This window comes from Trichoplusia ni, chromosome 10 (assembly GCF_003590095.1).
Source record: "Trichoplusia ni isolate ovarian cell line Hi5 chromosome 10, tn1, whole genome shotgun sequence".
NCBI lineage: Eukaryota > Metazoa > Arthropoda > Insecta > Lepidoptera > Noctuidae > Trichoplusia > Trichoplusia ni.
In genome coordinates, this window is record NC_039487.1 from 12,373,008 (window position 1) to 12,393,052 (window position 20,045).

At 38.1% G+C, this 20,045-nt stretch overlaps 2 protein-coding genes across 7 annotated transcripts in view; one reads left to right on the plus strand and one right to left on the minus strand.

The window, feature by feature from the left end:
- Positions 1 to 4,696: 4,696 nt before the first annotated feature.
- Positions 4,697 to 8,890, plus strand: LOC113498268 (proline-rich receptor-like protein kinase PERK14). Its single transcript, XM_026878220.1, has 4 exons — positions 4,697 to 5,432; positions 6,253 to 6,420; positions 6,505 to 6,872; positions 7,203 to 8,890. The coding sequence occupies exons 1-4, from the start codon at positions 5,386 to 5,388 to the stop codon at positions 7,493 to 7,495; spliced, it is 876 nt and encodes a 291-aa protein (XP_026734021.1). The 5' UTR covers positions 4,697 to 5,385; the 3' UTR covers positions 7,496 to 8,890.
- An 87-nt stretch (positions 8,891 to 8,977) lies between these two features.
- LOC113498269 overlaps positions 8,978 to 20,045 on the minus strand; it is a 92,100-nt gene continuing 81,032 nt past the window's right edge. For 3 of the 6 annotated variants that reach the window (XR_003400971.1, XR_003400969.1, XR_003400968.1), the window contains exon 3: positions 8,978 to 10,733. Coding sequence is in view for 2 of the 6 variants with exons in the window: in XM_026878221.1 (XP_026734022.1) it covers positions 11,428 to 11,549 (122 nt within the window). In the remaining 4 variants the exon portion in view is untranslated. Of the gene's footprint in view, positions 11,550 to 20,045 lie in introns of all 6 variants that reach the window. The other 3 variants (XM_026878223.1, XM_026878221.1, XR_003400970.1) reach the window with 3 other exon arrangements.

A 20,045-nucleotide genomic window follows, 5' to 3' on the forward strand; every position in this document is an offset into this window, starting at 1 on the left:
TATCTAACCGCGCAATAAAGATTACTCTCCTTAGTAAAGATGATCGCGTATCCAGGTGCAATCCATTTCAATTTGCTCCGAACTCATAGCCTGCATAGCGCGGACCGCCATTTTTTATTCAAGCCTTAACGTTCGATACGATCCGTGCTAACTCCGCACGCCTGTGATCACGTAGCTAGGGAGTACTACGGAGATAGGAAATGTCCGCATTGTGGAATTTTAATGTGTGTAGATTCTGACTGACCTGTTGGTCTGGTGGTTAGTGGCTTTGACTGTTATACCGGAGTTCGTGGGTTCGATTCCCGCCCATGACAAATGTTTGTGTTTTTTATATTTATATTTATATTTATTTATTAAAAAATAGAAAATAGGAAATTACATAAAAAATCGCCAAACTGCAAAGCAGTTTGTTGGCGATAATAGCGCTCTTTATTATACATTTTTCTTTATTGTGTTTTTATAGTTTACAATGAGTGTAGTTGCATTTATTATTCTTATATATAAACAATAATCACATTATATATACTTTATCTTGCAACTATTACAATATAAAAATTAAATTTATATTCTAGGAACATCAACCTGTTTATATCTACCATTATTTATTACAACTAATTCTTATTGAAATTTCTATTTGGTTAACAATTGTAATGAGATCTGTTCTTACTCCTATGTTTATTTATAATATTAATACTTCTTTTAGTCTTTTCTTAATAGTTACTTTGCTTATCTTTGCTAATCTTACTCAGTTTGGTTTTCGCGCGGGACTTTCCACTGAAAGCGCAATTCTGAGTCTGAAGCACACTGTCCAATACTACACGGAAAGAAGTACACCTGTGTATGCATGCTTTCTTGACCTCTCCAAGGCATTTGACCTTGTGTCGTATGACTTGTTATGGGAGAAACTCAAGAAAACCCGCGTGCCTACACAGGTACAACGGATTTTTCATTTCTGGTACCAAAACCAGAATAATTATGTAAGGTGGGCAAATGCCTTCTCGGACACGTACAGGTTGGAGTGCGGGGTGAGACAAGGTGGTTTGAGTTCTCCTAGGCTCTTCAACTTGTACGTGAATGAGCTTATAGTTGGGCTCAGCAGCACACGAGTGGGATGCTGGATTGACAACATTTGTATGAACAACTTTAGTTACGCAGACGACATGGTGCTGCTGACCCCAACTGTAAGTGCAATGAGGCAGTTGCTTGCAATATGTGAAACATATAGCATTCAGCATGGATTGATGTACAATGCTAAGAAGAGCGAGTACATGGTTTTCAAGGCCCCCGGTAAATGTACATTGAATGTGCCCGCAATAAAGCTAAATGGCATTGAACTAAAGCGGGTAGAAAAGTTTAAATATCTTGGACATTACGTTACAGAGGACCTTGAGGACCAGGTTGACATAGAACGGGAACGTAGGGCATTGGCGGTTAGAAGTAATATGCTGGCCCGCAGGTTTGTGCGTTGTAGTAAACAAGTTAAAGTCACTCTATTTAAAGCCTACTGTCAGACTTTCTACACGTGCAGCCTGTGGTTCAGATATACGCAGAGGACGCTCAATGCCTTACGTGTCCAATATAACAACGGGTTTAGGATGTTGTTGGGGTTGCCCCGTTTTTGCAGTGCCTCCGGTATGTTTGCGGAAGCCAGGGTAGACGGCTTCCACGCGGTAATACGCAAGCGGCTCGTATCACTACTGAGCAGGGTCAGGAGCAGCACCAACAGCATCCTGCAGGTTATTGCGGAAAAGCAGGACTCAGACATCCTGAAAGCATTTATACGCGCACAAATTTTACTATAAATCTTATTATTTTGTAATTATGTATGGACATTGTTCTGAAATAAAGATTATTATTATTATTATTATTATTATAATACGGTCTGAGTGCTCTGAGTAAGACATGTATATGACATAGCTATGAACATTCAGGTACAGGTTTGGTATTATCAAATGGTATAGATTAAAGTTTCGGCTGTAAGAGGCATCTAGTCATGAAATTCAATCATTCTTTAATTTAAAGTTCTTGCCGAGATAATTGTGTTAGCACTTGTTTAAAGAACATCTTAATTAAAAAATAAAGAGAAAATCTACAGGCTGTTGGAAGTTTTCAAATAATTAAGAGAAATAAAAGGTATCAATGGTACTTTGAAACTAAAGTATTTTCACATGAAGTCCCTGAAGGTTGGAAATAAATCCTAAACAAATTTCTTTTGAAATTTCGTTAGGGTAAAAACATAAATTATTCTTCTTGAAAGGGAAACATTTGAACCCCCGAAGGTCATCAGTAACTGTACAGTCATGTGATTATATATTTAACCGTAAAGTTAAAAGCGCGTGACAATCAATAATAAACGATTAACGATAATCAATAGTTCCTATAGTAATGTCAGTTAGTACCGGTTTTTAGTTTTAAAACGTTATGTGTCTCTGGCTTACAAAAATGTATATTGGTACTTTGACAGTCGTCGAGTAATAACTAATCGATTGTTACAACCGCTGTTACTGTAAAAACTAACGTTTAAAATAAACTATGAAGGTTTTATAGGCCATTATTTAAGTGAAAAATATAAAACTGAATCCAAAAATATAAGCCTACCACTTCTACTTCTCACAGCTTGGAACAGGCTACGTATGACCCCTTTACACGCTTTTATAGGATAAAATAATGTTTAATAAAGTGTCCCACATCGCTAACATCGTATTAGTATCTTGTATGATGCAAACATTGCGCCTGTTAGCCGCAAAAATTGTATCAAGTCAATTACTGCGCTCTGCCTAGCAGAAACATTCAGCGGTGCCACTGTGCAACTATACTCAGAAGGGTTAGTTATCCACCATGCATCATAGTGAGAAGTCAACGTTAAACTGCTGTAGTTAGGTGCCCTCAAATGTTTTGAGAAAACGTTTTGTTAATGTCGATGCAGAATGTTTTAAATGCGTACAGATACGGTACATACATGTACATTGTACGTAGATATCAAAATTACAGCCGTTTATTAAAAACTAAAAGAAAATATAGAAATGTTATGGATTAGGTGTAAAAACAGACTCGTTTCTCTGTTCTCCCTGCAGCGGGTGGCAAGGGTCGCGTCTGTGATCACCAGACTGGTTAATAACACAACGACGGTGCCTAGCAACCGGGATGCTTGAGCTCTCAGCATTCGGAGAGAGTATAGAGTATTGTTCCATCATGCCAGCTATGAAGGCGTAATTCAACACAAAAATAATAAGGAAGCATTGTCTATCAATGGTTTAATAAGGAGTACTAAATGTTACGCTGATTGAAATAACTAAGGAGAGAAATTGTCAAGAGCTTTAAGAACACCACGGTCCATAATTTGAATATGTTATTGAACAATGACGCACTTATTTATTCAGATAAAGCAAACTTTATCGCGAATTTAAACACGTATCCATCGTCAAACTTCATCCGCAAAAAACTGATCAGAATGCAGGCAGCGAGCATAACACAAGATAATAAAAACTAAACTAAAACCGCCATGTGGTGGAACAAAGGAAGACCGTGTTAACCTTCTCAAGATCAGAACCCCGGTCCTGCAGTTGGGAGTCCGATCACGTGCGCTACAGCACCTCTGCCGCATCGCAGACTTCAAGACTAACAGGGCCGAAATCATATATTCACATATTTTGAATAGATTTTTATTCTGTACTTGCTTGTGCCAAGGCTTGTCGCAAACTATTATAATGACAAAAATAGGATAGGTAAAGTGAGTCTAGTTTTAAGAAGTAGTCGTATTTATTTGTATTCTAGTTTTTACATTTAATAATACTTTCCAATAGGAAAAATGTAATAACGTTCTGTAAGGAACAGAAAGGTACGCCGTTCTGTGGAGCGCTGTTTATTCTATCTATTTAAAACAGTGTTGTCTACCTAAGTGAAAACTTTTAAAAACTATTTCACCTTACAATTACTTTTCCTGTTCTATACACACAAAGAAAACTCTTTTAAGAGAAAATGTTATTAGAAAATTGCTTTCTATTAAAGTAACTTTGCAAACTCATAAAACGTAGTGAAATTGTAACCCTTTTTCTTTTAAGTGAGCCTCGAAACTATTTACCTACGTAGGCCCTAAACCAAACCCTTTTTACTTTGAAAACTGACCTATACACCAGGAACGTAAATTCAACCACTAAACAGATAACTCAGTAGTTCCATACTAGCTAACATGAAACTAATTCAAATACTATAATAGAAGATACCTAAAGAGTTGTTTATACCTTATATGACAGTTAAGAACTTTATATATTTTTAGTTTATTAGTTTTCATTAAACAGACAATGTTTTTCACGACATTTAATCAATTCAAATCTACGTCTGTTGAAGAGCAGCCAAAGTGACACTCCAATAGTTTACTTGTGTATGTCTCAACGTTGTTCGGCAGTCAGCTCACGTATGCCCGAGAGTGACGGCTGACGGACTATTGTGCCGGTTACGGGCCCGAGACTAACGACCGGCCGCAGCCCCACTGCCGCCCATTCTCTACAATTGATCATTGTTCTACGTTTTGTGATCACTGTACTGCGTTAGACCCACTCTCAAAGTTCGTAAGATCTTGTGGTAAGACAACAAAGGATTGGCGCGGTGTCAACTTGTCCGCGCACCGCGTCACGTCTCCAGGACGACACAAAAGGATAAATAAAAGTGTTTAAAATAAATCTCCTGCAGAGAGCAAGATAAATAAAATAAGGTTTTTCTGCTGATCTACGTGATGTTGAGACATAATAAACTTGATATGAAATAGATTCCTCCGCGCCTATTTGTCTGGGCCGACCTAAATGCGGCAAAACCTTTAACAATGGCTCGAAAAGGTTTCGTTTTGACTGAATATGTTAAACGAGTCTTTGAGTGGAATTCGGGCTAACCGTTATGTTTTCACAAAATGTATTTACTTATATTGTTAAAGTATATTTACAAGGTTACCTAAATATGCAAGTAACTGATGTTATAGTATAAATTGAAAACTAAGTGTTTGTGCACGTGGTCGGAACGGGAGAAAATATCAGTTGAGTAAAAGTGATCGCGTGTGACCCACGATCGCGAAGTAAAAGTGGTAGAGAGGTGTTAATGAGGACAGTAATGGTGCAGCTCGAGAAAACACGCAGATGGAGGGAAACTAGTGAACTGAATGACGCATGCGCACATCTTACAACCTGACCGGTGGCCGGTGTGTCCCAAACGTCAGCGACTAAACGACGAACACCTGTAAATGTGATAACTAAAACAAATAACTCCAAGGCACATAAATTGCTTTTGCAATGTTTATGTAACACGCCGCTGAAATATATGACTCTTGAAACACATCGGTGGCGAGTTGCAGCGAACGAACGACCTGCAATAGTGTTAACTAAAACATAATCTGAAATGTGCACGCGCAGGACGGAAACTGCAAATGCTGCTAACAGAGTCAGGTATGGATTCAATAAATACTATTTCAAAATTGCAAGAATATCTACTTTCTATAATATGTGTATGTATAATATTTAATAAATGAACGACTTTTTTTGTCAACGGAAGAATAACGGTTGATTTTATTTTTTATATAACTTGTGATTTTTATGAAACATATCGATAACTATATATTTCTGTAGTATCAAATAAATTATGAACTTTATCATACGTTATCACGTAATAATATTGAAATAAAAAAGCATTCAACGATACATATTTATAACACTTGATTAAATCGATGATTAAGAACTTATCGGATTATAAATATCCGGATTTCGCGGAAAATAAACAGGAAATAACAGCCGTTTGTTCTTGTTCTTTCAAAGTTTATTTTAATTTGATTTGGAGTTCGGTCAACGTAACGAAATACCGTTGCTCCTGTAGGGAGGGCGGCGCGGCGGCGGTGCCAACCTTCATAAACAACATGTCGAACTTTAACACTTACATAAACAATACATGTAAATGTTTACTCTCTTCGAAAAGGTTTCGTGCGTCGCCGTCATGGCTTCCAGTTACTATATTTCGATAATTAGATAAAAAGAGATACCGGAGATACGGTTAAGAGAGAATTGTTCTTATTGAAAAGGCGCTAAATCTCATTATAATTTCAGGAAGTAAAAATTTACTTTGGTGTTTTTGAAATTATTTATACACAGATGTTACGACATTATAAGTCTTTCATAAAAGAAAAGATTTGAACCGAAAGTATGTATGTCTGCGAATGAATTGAAGCTGTAGTGGTTTGTATATTACATGTGGCACATTTTCGTCTACTTAAAGTCAGACAGCGTTGCTGGTGCTGTCGGTGCTGGCGCTGCTGCCGCTGAGCGCCGGCTACATCGACTGCAGGATCTCGTGCCGGCGCTGCCACGAGAACACGGAGCATCCGTCTGTGCTGGAGGTGTACTGCGCGATGTGCGAGGAGTGCAAGCAGCGCCGACGAGAAAGGTCCTTATGTCAATAGTATTACAATATTACCTACTTTTAGTGATCAACTACAAAATTGTTTATGATTGTGTTCAATTGTCGTAGGGCTTTAACGAGAACATCGTCATCGCAAACTACCGCGAAGGGGACCCCGCCGCCGATGAGCGCCAGTCCCCCTTTAGTCCATATGCGAGACGGATTTGAGGAAAGTGGAGAGTACGCGCCACCGGAGCTGCCATCGCTGATTCAACAAGGATCACCGCCAAAAGAACAGATAGCACAACCACCAACGTTGTCGCAACAGCAACAATCTCTAGGCATGCAGGTGGTGTCGCTGGCGCGGTTAGCGGACCCCCAGCAACAACCGCCACAGCAACTTATGGCAGCGCAGCAACAGGCCCTGCCGCCGAGCATGTTGCAGATGCCGCCGATGCAGAGGGTGCAGCGGCAATCAATGGATCAACAGAATTACGGTAAGACTACGGTAGATGACTACTTAGTAGATGTGTGGAACATGCTTGGGGTCGGATTTCCAATACGATTTCAATAAATTACTATAATATGACAAGTTGTTTTTAAATCATACATGTTTTTGTTACCCTCTCATCTACTCCAATATATGTAATATATATTTCATGTAGGTTAGTCATGATGCTTTTTGACGGTTTATAATTATTTTACCAGTCCTAGAGTGTTGTAATTGGACGTGTAATATTGGAAATAAATCACCGAGTGTCTGCCATTTCGTTACGTCTAGTTGTAGTGTGTAGCCTATTTGTGGGTTGATTGAGTTGTGGTTGCAGGCTGGCCGTCTGGTTGTCCCACGCCGCCGCCGTGCTCCGACTCGGAGGAAGAGATTTTCATGAGGATAACGACTACCACGACCACCAAGCCGACGTGCCCCACCTTTCCGCCCTGCAGGAAGAAAAAGAAGCCGATGATGATGCCGTGCATGCCGTGCATGCCCATGTGCCCCTGCCCCTCGTACACGCAGGCGCCGAATGTTCAAATGATGCACGAGCAGGACGGCCAGTCCTCGCCCGCAGACTACCACTACCTGTACATCGGCCTGCCTAAGAACGCGCTCAGAAGCTAGTTCAGTGATACGTGATAAGACCTGACAATGTGTGATAGACTCAAAGGATTTCATGAAGAGAAGTAAAGTGGTGTTATAGTGATGTCGCGAGCACACACAAACCTCTGTATACAGAACATTGTAGTTGCTCTGCAGCCATCCATCATGCTCCGCAATAATGACACGGTTGTGTGCGTGCCGCCGTGAACGAGGGAATTTTATATTACTGTAAAATATTGGAAATTTATATGCTTGTGTAAGTAATAATAAATTAGTTTTGTATTTATTTCATTTTTCTTTGTTTCTAATGTTTTGGACAACATCGGCAACAAACAGTAGCTCAATTTGATGTAATTTTGCTAACTATTCTATAAGGTAGTTATGTTCCCAACGGCAAGTAAAATATTTAAACATTTTCTCCGACCCCTAAAAATTTATCAATTGTTTTCATTTTATAAAAACGTACGGAATAACAAACTACTTTATAGTCGGTATCTATGCTCATGGTTCACGATTCTTTATTAGTTGATATTCAAAATACGAGTGTAGATATAAAATATCTTCTATCAGACGAACCAATTTTACTGATGTGTTGACGCATCACAGTTGAACACAGAATGTTAACTAATAAAAATATGTTTTTTTCTGTATCGTGTTAAGCTGGTATTCTGTAAAGGCCTGCGTAGGGCGGTCGTCGTAGCGCGTAGGCACTGCGCCTACGATAACGGTGGTCCGACCGAGCGCCCGGCCGTGACCTACAGATAACAATTGTTTATAATCATTTAGATGCATGTCAGTAGTCGGTATATTGATTTTGTTGCATCATCGTCATGTTGCTATATCATATGGTGTTATTAATTAAACACTGTTAAATAGTTATATAATAATATTGACTAAAAAACAAAATTGGAAAAAGGGAGCGGATTTAAAAGGTGTTGTTATTTTTTAATACGTGTGAGATAGGAAGTGGGAATTCTACAATAGTCATTGATACCGATTATTTTATAATCTATTAGATTGTTGGCAAATTTGGATAGAATAGAGAGACCCGTTTTCTCGGTCTGAAGGGTCTGCAGGTCTGACGTCATAGGTCTGAGGTGAGAGGTCTGAGGTCTGTGTCAGCGCGATCACTTGTTGAGTGTAGAGCATCGATCGTTACCTAACTCTCGGTATTTGGTTAGGCCAGGAGCTCGCAAATCTAGGTCACAGGGACACCAGCGTTTGACTTCATGCGTTTTCTATGATTTAAGATTTATTTCTGAACCTACATGAAATAGGCATCTCTCATACGAATCAATTAGATCTGTTTTGACAATATAAGACGTAAAAAAATCGTAAATAGATTATTAGAAAGCGATTCCGTGTAAAATCAAAGTATCACAACAACAACAAAATGTATTTGTCTCATTTGAAATCTTTAATCGAGCCAACTATCAGATGTAAAACCTTTTTGCATTTCATAGATCAATACTTAAGGTAGGCTAAACTGGCAAAGCTACGGTAGTTTGACGTCCGTGTTACGATGTCGTGAACATCAATCGGAGCAGTTCCAATACTCCCGATGCATGCAACTTAAGTTTTCGTGTTTCGACTGTCTACCTGCATTTACCTTACTTGGATACCTTCCTATATAAAGTTGGTTTCACTCTGCTGAGCCACTACATGATTGCTTTGAGTCGAGCTGTGTTACTGGCTAAGTATGTGTATGTGAGGGGCTATTCGTTTGACTCGTCTTGGTATTAAGGACTGTTATAGGGTCCAAATTATCGATTCTTGTCCAATATTATTGGTAAATATATTTCGCAAAAGAAGCGAGCATAAGTCCTATTATAATTATCAGCTTTAGAAGTTACAAGGAATAAGATAAAACTTAAACTTTTTTTCAAAACGAGTAGGATTGATGAAAGAAACTGTAGACGTTAATGTGGAAAGTGTCGCTGATGACATTGAGAAGACTTTGTCCAGAAATAATATAGAAGTGTATCAAATACAGTTAGATATTGATCAAAACATAAGAAAGAGTCACACTACCAAGTACTAAGGTTATCGAGATCCAGAATCTGATTGACGCGTAATCGTCGAAACCAATTAATATCACAAATTAGGCGTCAATTTAACACGGCTCAGGTTTCCGATATAATTATAACGACAAACGTAATAAATGAAATATGTGAGTTATCCTTAATTAAGGATATTTGGGTCATATACTGAAATTACAGGGAAAATATTATGTATATAGACTCGTTCAGCAATTTGTCAATAAATACTAATCAGTACATATTTAACAGAAATAAATCATTTATGTTGGTAAATAACTTATGTATCAACTCTATAAAACGGTCCCGACATATCTACCAAGGCAATATAATATCCATCTAAACAAAAAATCCCATTAATATTCTAACCTGATCTAACAACGGAACGTTGATATATCTGTGTGTTTACTCAGAGACAAACTTTTTTATTACATACTCTATTATTGTTTTATTCCAATCGATGTATTATATGTGTTTACACAGTGACCTGTGTGGAGGGCCTTCTACCGGCGCGATGTGGAAGCGGGACGGCGCTCTACACGTGTGTAGTGCTCTGTCCCGCTCCCATACCTGCAAGTCTTAGTTCATGTGGAGTGTGGCTCTCTGGTCATGGTTTAATTACATCGGAGTGGCGGAGTACCCGTTTGTTCTTGTAAGTTGTGTGTTCAAGTCGAGCGCAGTAGGAAGCCGTACAATCGATCAATCCTGATTCAATTAAGTGTTCTTTAAGTTAAACCAATGTTTGTTTTGTATTTGTGTTCGTAACTGTTTATCTTTGAAGTACAAAGCTCAGTTAAATTTTCGATACTTTATTATTGAAGCTTTTTGTTTTGGCTCCCGTGTGTAACAATTGTTTTTAGGATGTAAAGTTCAAACCCCTTTTTTGCTTGTCATACGTTTAGAACTTAATTAAAGTGAAGAGTTAGAATTATGTTACTACCGTAAACTATGTCAGCATCATAAAGCACATAAATACGAGTACGGTGAAGTGCATACCGTATAAAATCCTTCTGGGCGGGCGCCTGATCTGCGCGCCGTAGGCTGAGTCCTGCTCCGCATCAGGCACACACGTTCCTATTATGATCCCCATCACCACCACACCACTAGTCCGCACACACATCAGAAAACCCACTATCACCTCATATTAAAAATTTACACTCGAGGACAAAATAATGTCGCACATTAATTTCGATCAAACATCACGATAAAGTTGTATAAAATAGCTGTAACGTCCGCCCGTGGTCAGCGAGGTGTTGTGACTGGCTGTGGTTTGTTACCGGTCGTCGGGCTTGTCACATTTGGCACGCAACTCGTGACGTCACCAGCGACCGGCTCGCGTCACTTAACAGGACCGGCAGGGAAATGCCTTGAGCGTGCAAATACGGTAATAATAGAATGTACGCGGAAAATATTAACTTTGTACGACTTTACGGAAAGTACTGCTGCACTATATTAAGAACGATAATTCATAACTTGCCAGCTATTTTCATTTTATTCACGTTGACATCGTGATAAATTATTATTATTAATACGAAGTTGAATAAGGGCAGCGAAATCACTTAACTTTCAAAGCGCTTAGTGCTAAAGCATTTCCCGGCGACTGTGACACAAATGCAAGTCAGAGTCTTAATTGACAAGTTAATGAAGCGGCAGTGTCCGTGACTGTACTAATAAGATTCATGAACGAGTAAGGTCTGACTGGGACGAAAATAGATACGGATTCCAGTAATTTGATTTGTGACGTAGGAACTCATGGAAACCGCCGAATACTCTACATTCAGTGGATGCCTACTGGGGCTTGATACGCGTGACGTCAGGTGTCGTTAGCTTTAGTGAAGACTTCGGTTATTTACCCAACAAATTGTTTGATTGCTACGTAGTTTTATAAAATGTAATGGTATTGCTATTTACCAATTACTAGGTAATCCTTGTAGTGATCGAAACGTTATATATACACAATACGAGTAGATAATGGTACAAATAGTGAAGGTACTCATAGTTACCATGATGTGCGGTACATCTCCTCAAGAATTTCGTCACTGAAACAACATTCATGAACTATGTATTATATGGTAATTTCAATACATTAGAATAAGTAAACAAATAACGGCACAAAAGCGAGACGAATCATTTGTCCCTACTCTAGGTTTTGGTAACTATTTGCGTAACACTGAACAACGTTGACAAACAGATAGACAAACAGCTGTATCAACTAAAAAAAAATACAGTCGAATTGAGAACCTCCTCCTTTTTTTGAAGTCGGTTAAAAAAAACTATTTTTCTTAACAATGATGGTGTATTGCATCAAAATGTATTCACAGTTGATGCTCTCTCAAGGTGTCATAGTCTTGTGTAATATGATAAACAGTTAGTAATAAAGTACGTAAAATATTGACGACAGTTGACGTCAATTGACATTATACTTAAGTCATATTTTTATATAGGGAGTTGATTCATTTTCTACGGGAAAAAAGATTGACAAAATACACTTCAAACAACCTATGGGGCACAAACGTCTTTAAAAATAGAATCCACTGTTCTACAATTAATGTTAATAATAGGGTAGGCTAATGATGACGTTGAATAGCCGAGATTTGGTGAAAGGTCGGCGGTACTTCGGAAGTCAAACAAGGAAAGGTTGCGGCGTCGCGTGCTGCGGCCGGCCTGGCACAGATCTGATACCCTTGTATAACAAGTAGCTGTTAACAAAAGACTTAAAAATAACCGTTTGCCATTCATCTTTGAGTTCAAAGTTTTGTTGACGAACTTGTATGACTTATGACTCGGTTTGCATAAATAGAATGTATCTACCTAGACTGGGCCATGACAACGAGAAGTAATATATAAATCAAAGCATGGAAGATCTTTACAAATCTTTAATCTTTAGAGAGCACAATGTTAAGAAGAAAAAACGAACACATTAGTGTTACAACATGTTACTGGTATTACAAGAAACAACATCGTGCGACAACCTGAACACAGTTACTTGTGTGCTATTAACTTTTTCATCCAACAACGATGTCACTTCACTAATGAGTTGCAAAACCTAGTCTCATATTCTCGGAAGCAAATATTTGATTACTGCGGAGAATTCTGCTCATACTGTTAAAGTGAAGTTCGAAGAAGCTATAGGTAGGTAGTTACGGCTTGTTATCAGTCATCAAGCCGAGTACATAATGATTGCCCCCGAGGGATGCCAGCTATTTGCGGAGCCGTGACTGAGGCTACGCCGGCACGCAACGCCGCGAACAGACTCTCATGGACAAACTATAAACGTAATTGCTAAACAATAAAAATAACTCGGTTATTGTCAAATTATTGTTGTCTGTCATTATTCAGGCGATGTTACGAAATGTTTACGTCTCGAGTAGGAAATAACTATTTAAGATAGGAAGTATACTCTTGTGCAATCAGTTTGCAATGCGTACGTGATAAAACACATTGCAATTCGTTTTTTGTTGTAAATTACATCACTTTACGTGTCAATTCGGCTCAACTCACTGAAAACACGGTTTAATCTGAACAACAGGCTCGTATTGTGATTGAAATGAAATCCAAAATCTTATCGAAGCGCCACAAACAAGTTCCATTATTCAGGAGGCCGGCGCGGCGGGCCGCCCGGTCTCCGCCCGCCGGCCGGTGACAAAAGTAATCATTCGCTACTACGTAATTCCAGCAATAAATCTTCGGTATCAAATTTCAATTACATTTTCATCTTCGAGCAAACATTCACAATCATTTATTCTGAAAGGAGAATCGTAATACAAATATAGACCATAAATAAAACCGATACAAAGATAAAAAATATACAATAGCACATCGATCGGTCGATTCTCCTTGCCCCTACTGGCGTGGAGAGATTAATACGGAACCATCGGTGTAATGACGCGGCTGTCACGGGGAAATAGTAACGATCCATTTGACGTGCGGAACCCTAAAAGGGACAAATTACTACAATCTGGGGAAGTGAATCAAATTGAGCAGGATTGCCTCTGTACGGTAAAGTTCGGTTATATTTTTTCCAAGTAATATAACATGTACTTGTACGAGGGCTGTTACAAATAATTTAGTCAAGTACTATTCCTGTAGGGCTGAGCACTGCCAGAAAATTTCTAAAAAATAAGCAGAAAGAGCCATTAGTGGAATTATTCTGCAAATATGCGAGCTCTTTACATTGCATTGGTATAAAGATGCGAGCGAAGCCGAGCGCGCATCACTTATGCAAAATTGCATGAAAACTAAGTTACGTTTGTATTGATATTCAATGAGGATCTATTTCAAGAATTTATTCACATATTCGATGTGAGCGAATAAATAACTCAATTTGAGTCTTTGAACTCTTGCTCTATCTTTAGAATGATTAGGGCAATTGTAGTGAATGATAAGAAGATTACCTACAAATAGAGTCACAAGTGATTCGTTAGTCACACTTGTAAGCACAGCATGAGCTGACGTCACGGCAAATAGCCCGTCGTGACGTCACGATGAACTTTATTAATTTGAAGTTGAATATTGTCGAGACATGTGTTACTTGGCAATAGACATATACGCTTGTTTAGTGACTCAAACAAATTTATAAGTTCGACTCATTCTTTCCGGCTTATTCTTTTCTTTGATGATCAGTATAGCCAGTACTTGTTATGACAGATATGAAATCATCACCAGATTAAGTTAAAAAAATCATTCCACACATAAACAAAGTAATTTTAAACATAAGAACAAAAATAATCCAGTATATTAAATAAATATTTCGCCAGTTCGTTTTCCATAAGGAAAATATACACATGAATATATACGGAGCCGAACAGAGATGTATAAATTCTTATCATTTTTCCTTATTGTTTATTTATTCAGAGCCGGTAAACTCGACGTGGACTGTTGGTACGACAATAAACAAAAGACGATCGACTGTTGAAATTTCCAATCGCTTATTGTTTGAGTGAGGAAGTTGAATATCTGCAAAATATATAAATAGGTTTTTCTCGTTGAGTGGATGTCAATGAGCACGGCGTGTCCTCGTTCGCGTGGTGTATGTCTGTGACAAGCGTGAGCCGCACCGGTCTTAATATAGAGCCGACCTTAAGGCCACTGAACTAGTCTTCAACATAACTATATATATATACATGGGTATGTTATTGTATGTGCCTGCATTGTCTCTGGGTTGTGCGGCAGTGCTGTATTTTAGTGACAATATCTGGCAAATAGAAATCGTCACCAAATTATACTTGTGATCATTTTGCGTTAGGTCCAGTCTCTTGATTGTTTAAAAGTATTTTATTTGTTTATGTGTGCAGGCGAGGCTACGCAGGAATTATTGTTATTATTTATAGCAGGCGAGGCTACGCAGGAATTATGGTTATTATTTATAGAATGCGATAAAGATGAGGTCGAGGAAACCAATTTTATGAAAACAGGAAAACAATTACAAATGAATTCAGTCACAAATGTTGTGATTTAGACTTCTTTAATGTAACCGAAATCATAATACTACAAACGAATATTGAAAGGATTTATAAATTTTCGCAAAGGCCTAAAATAGGCAACATCGTTTGCAAGCGGTTTTACGAAGATAGAATTACCATGAACACGCATAAGTCAAATCAAAAACAAATAAAAGCGAAGTTCGTACAAGTCGACATGTTTCGGAAAGTCGGAAGTCATTACCACTTGATACGGAATCGGTGGCCTGAATCTCGAAACTGATATTAACAATCATGTTTTTCTCTTGAATTTGTAATAAATATTCATTTTCACTCGGACGACGTACGTCAAACGATTTTTAAATCATGCGGTAAATCCATTTGCGATCCCAAAAAAAAATAAGTACTCATTCGCTGCTTAAATAAAATATTCAATTAAATTAAACGTGGAATACAGACCATTGATTCTGAAATATAAACATATTGTAAATGCAAAAGCAATCTCGTACGTAAACCGTGAGACTCCGGCAAAAAGTGTTTTGAGCGGATTTAAACCCGACGCTTTTAGAACAAAGAGCTTCGGCTTGAACACAGCGCCAATTAAAATCATAAAAACAAAAGATTATCCAGAGTGCAAATCCAGAGTAAATAAACAATTTCACGCATCACTACATATTGTTAAAAGTCATGAATTAGTTAAAGTCGACCATTCGAAAGAACGGATTCCTAATCATAGTCCTTTACATCCATTATTCAGTTGAAGAGGTTCGAAAATTAAACGTGGACCCTCCGAAGCGTTACTGTACATCATTGATCAGCTGGAGCATTCCAATAGCTCATCGGGTATCGATCGGCGGCCGATGCAAAAAGGAGTGCTCAGAGCCAGTGGCCCGTGCAACCGGGCCGCACCGCCGCCGCGCGCCCGCCGGGTCAAGCGGGACAATTAAAACGATTCAAACATCAACGCCTCCGTTTATAGGTGATAGATCTCCTAGAAATATTAGGATTTTACCGAATACGACCGATAACTACAGGTGAAAGTTTAGATTTCAGACTTGCAATCATTACATTATCGTACTAAGCTGTGGTGAGTCGACAATGTAGGCGCCTGTAATTTAAAATTAATTGATGATAGTGTGACTTCCATTTGAAACATATAACGTACTAGCTGTCGTCCGCGTGGTTAGAAGATATAAGTTATAATTTATACCTGCCTTCTATCTATCTATCTGCCTTCTATCTATCTTGTAGGATTCAGTCAGCGTTTGCAATGTAAGCGCAAAAAATTGTTTTTTACGACCTCACATCAGAAACCTCAAAAATTGTAGCCTATGTATTATTCTGATGTATAAGCTATATTGTGGTAAAGTTTCATTTAAATCCATTCAGTAGTTTTTACGTAAAAGAGTAACAAACATCCATACATCCATACTTACAAACTTTCGCCTTTATAATAGTAGTAGGATATTAATTAAATATGGTGTAATATTTTAATTGTTACAGTAAATGCACCATCCTGATGATTGATATCGATTAATACGCATTAAATTTACACTTCGACCCAATATGAGCGACCTGTTAATTTTGCAAGCAGGCTGCTCGATTTCTAAATCCCAACAAAAGGAGAGTCGTGCAGATTCCGTGACACGCTAGTTAGTATGTGGATGTAATTGAAACACATTGGAGGCACCAGTAATGGGGCTCCGGGAATCCCGCAGAACGCTTGTTCAACGACTTATTCCCAGGATTCATATAGACGTCGCCGGCTTAACGCGAGCTCCACATTATGACGTACACCACACGAGTCTACACGTTTCACACGTCAAATGTAATTTGATGAGAGGTTCCCTACCATCTATGCCTTCGTTAAAATTTGTTGCTTAATTACGGCAGGGTATTTCATATCAGTTTTTGATTAAAAGTTGAAATTTCCTTAAATATAAGTTGAGTCATTTATGGAATCTGCAATGGTTGAAGAAGTCAGATAACAAAGACGCGAAAGCATTTTCTCGAGTGCAGCTCTGAATTTGGCTTGAGGCGTTTTCGGCTCGGTAAAGCACTTCTGCCGACAAGCAGCGAATTTATCGCTGTGATTGCCGCTCGGTTGCAGTTTTTTACAGTACGCGAAGTTACTCTAAACATTTAATCAGATATACAAGATATTTGTCCGAGTGGGAAACAAACCTAACATTCGGCGAAGACAGCCAAGCACTTAGGCAATTCGCCAATCTGGCGAAAGTCATTCAACCCAACAGTGTTTTATATCACAATCATGAGTCTATTTCCAGTGTTAGGAGAGAAAAATAAGTTGCATCAACTATTTCTATTTTCACGTTAGGGGAAATAGGTTGGAGTGAAGTTTAAACTCAATTTTATGCTTGACTAGAATGTTGAAACGCTATCGCGGCGCTGCTATCTCGGCCGACATTAGTTCTGCTCGAGGTTCCCGAGATAAACGAAGAAAACGATCAAATTCGAAGCTTTGACTGTGGTGAAGCACTATATTTATCAGTAACTTTTCAACACGTATTAATTTATAAATCCACAACGCAGTGAAAAAAATGTTTATTGCTTTAAACTTGTTAACCTTATAAAAAACAAGAACAAATGTTTCGCTCGTTTGTCGCAATTTAATATTAAAATATCTTTATAATGCTTGACATTCTATTCAAATTAGTTATTGTACAGCGCAGTACTTGAAGACAAGGTTAAGTTACGTAAATCCAGACATTTGAAAGTAAACTTCAAGACTGTAGACTGACGTTATTGAAGTATTAAAATTACTAAAAATATATTTAACGATTGACTTGGGCGTAGTGTAAGACGAGGAGTAAATAGTTGGGTACGAACACAGCGATGGCTGTGACAATAAGGGAGACGTGGCGGCGACTGATAAGTCTCCCGCTGTCAATATATGGCGGGCTTCCTCCAAAGCCTCCGCCCTACACGGAGGGATTAGTTTTCTTCCGGAGCCCTCCGGTATTAACGCGTCACGGAGGTATAAATCTCCGCGCTTGTTGACGCTATCGCGACACAATTTTCTTGTGCCGAAATGAAATGGTTACTGAAACCTATTTCCAGATTTAGGAACTGGAAATTTTTTATTGGAAGAATTTATTTAAATGACAGGCTTGGGTCTACAAAGGTTTGTTTCCATTTAAATTATTAGGTACAGGTATTATTTTTGTAAGTATATTTTAAGACACTGTTTCGGCGAAAAGGCTAACAAAAAACGGAGTTTGAAACCTTTTAAATAGCAAAGCACTCAGCTGGCGCTAAAAAGGAAAATTTAATTTCACAACAGCTGATAAATCACCCATGGAAATGGAAGCACACAATTCTGTTGGAGGTAATTTGTTACCATTTGTAATTAAACTGGATCGTTAACACCGCGATAGTTTGCTTCGGCGATGTAAAAAACTAATCGCATTTGCATAGTCCCGCTGTAGTAGGGAATAATAAAAGTTCCTGTATGAGTGTAGGATCAGTCCAATTAGTTAATTAGATTTGCGTAATTAACAGATCGTTGGCGACAGTGTCGTATGTAAATAGTCCGACTTTTACAGTATCAGGCTGGGACCACTCGAAACAGCATTTATGTACATACATATTTATGCGTTTTCGTTGTAGTCCTTACAAAATAGATTATTCGAACAGCTGACAATAGTGGACAAGAAACAACATGCGACACGCCTTTTGATTCTATACCAACTATAAGGTTTTGTAATAGTACAAAACCTTATTTAATTCGAACTTCACTGAAAACAACTCGAACGAGAATGATTAAAATTTCAAAAGAAGGCTTATCTTAACATCCAATAACACAAAGTTCAGAGGGAATTAATTTATAACAATATTATCGGGCAGTTTCCAATTCCATACCGTTCGATTCAATTATCTTATGAGAACGACAGGTCACAACATCACACATCATGACAGCTGTCAAAAATACATTCGACCATGTTGTTAATTCTTTGTGAGCGTAGATTACGACTGATTTTCGTATTATGAAGTTTTAAACCGTTACAGGTACCGTCCGTACAGGGTGCTCAAAAAATATACGTAACTATTTCCAGTTCCTTTGGCCTCTTCGGCAAAAATCGATTTTGAGAAAACAAGTTTCAACAACATGGTAAGTCAGTTATTTACAGAGATAGATGCAAGTGAAACCATGAGTAGAGATAGCACAATCGTGGATCCACTATCGAGTGTACATGTAGGTAGTTATGAAATCATTATCGCGCGGCCACCGATCGATACTCACAAATTACCATATACAGCCAATCGCCGAGTATTAGTACGCTCTCTGTGAATTAATTAAGGTCTATAAATGTTTGCATTGTGACCCATGTGGATATGAAGATTGTTTACTTCTAACTACGCTCGGGGATACATTTGTGGGATTTTCGCTACATGTGATGAATGTACTGTTATCTCGGGTCTGAAAATTATTTTCATTTCTGTTGTCAAATGAAAAAAGTATAATATGGTTCATGAGACATACATTTTCATGAAAAAGAGATCGAAAACTCGTATGATAAATTTATTCAAAATCTAAATTTATTTTATTGTGGGTTTATTCAAATCTGTGAAATATGTATCAGTTTTCAAAGAACTCTTAATAAATGTGATCACAGCCAGAAAAGTGAACGATCTTATGGAGACAAAGTCAAAGGTTCTGTCCCGCGTGTATTAGAGTAGCTATTTTCAGTAAATATGATTTATAAGCAACAAGCTTTACAATAATCTAGTTGCCTTTGATTCAGTAAATCAGTTTTGTACATCTGGAGATCTGCGAAATGTTTGCCAACAAATAAAACCAAGTTTTATGAAACAAAGGTTAAGTTGAGTTTTGAGTTGAGGTGACTTTCGGTATTTCCAAATTTAATGATGGCGGTTGAAAAGGTCAGACATTTAGCCTTGGGCAGTGCTGGTCATTATTGTATGCGTACAGACCCAAGCTATGTGGTGTGTGTTGATAACGGGGTATGCGTGTAATGGTATTAATCTCTAAAGCTTTTAAATAGATTCCATGAAACGAGAGCCTGAATGGCTAATCAGCAATCTAACCCGAACCTTTAAGATTAAGATTTTTCAACATTTTCAAAGGATATA

What these genes read in the sequence shown, in the direction of transcription:
- LOC113498268 (XM_026878220.1), top strand. Translation starts at nt 5,386, where the DNA reads ATGTGCACGCGCAGGACGGAAACTGCAAATGCTGCTAACAGAGTCAG. An exon ending in AAGCAGCGCCGACGAGAAAG is followed by an intron (nt 6,421 to 6,504) that starts GTCCTTATGTCA and finishes CAATTGTCGTAG; the next exon opens with GGCTTTAACGAGAACATCGT. An exon ending in AATGGATCAACAGAATTACG is followed by an intron (nt 6,873 to 7,202) that starts GTAAGACTACGG and finishes TTGTGGTTGCAG; the next exon opens with GCTGGCCGTCTGGTTGTCCC.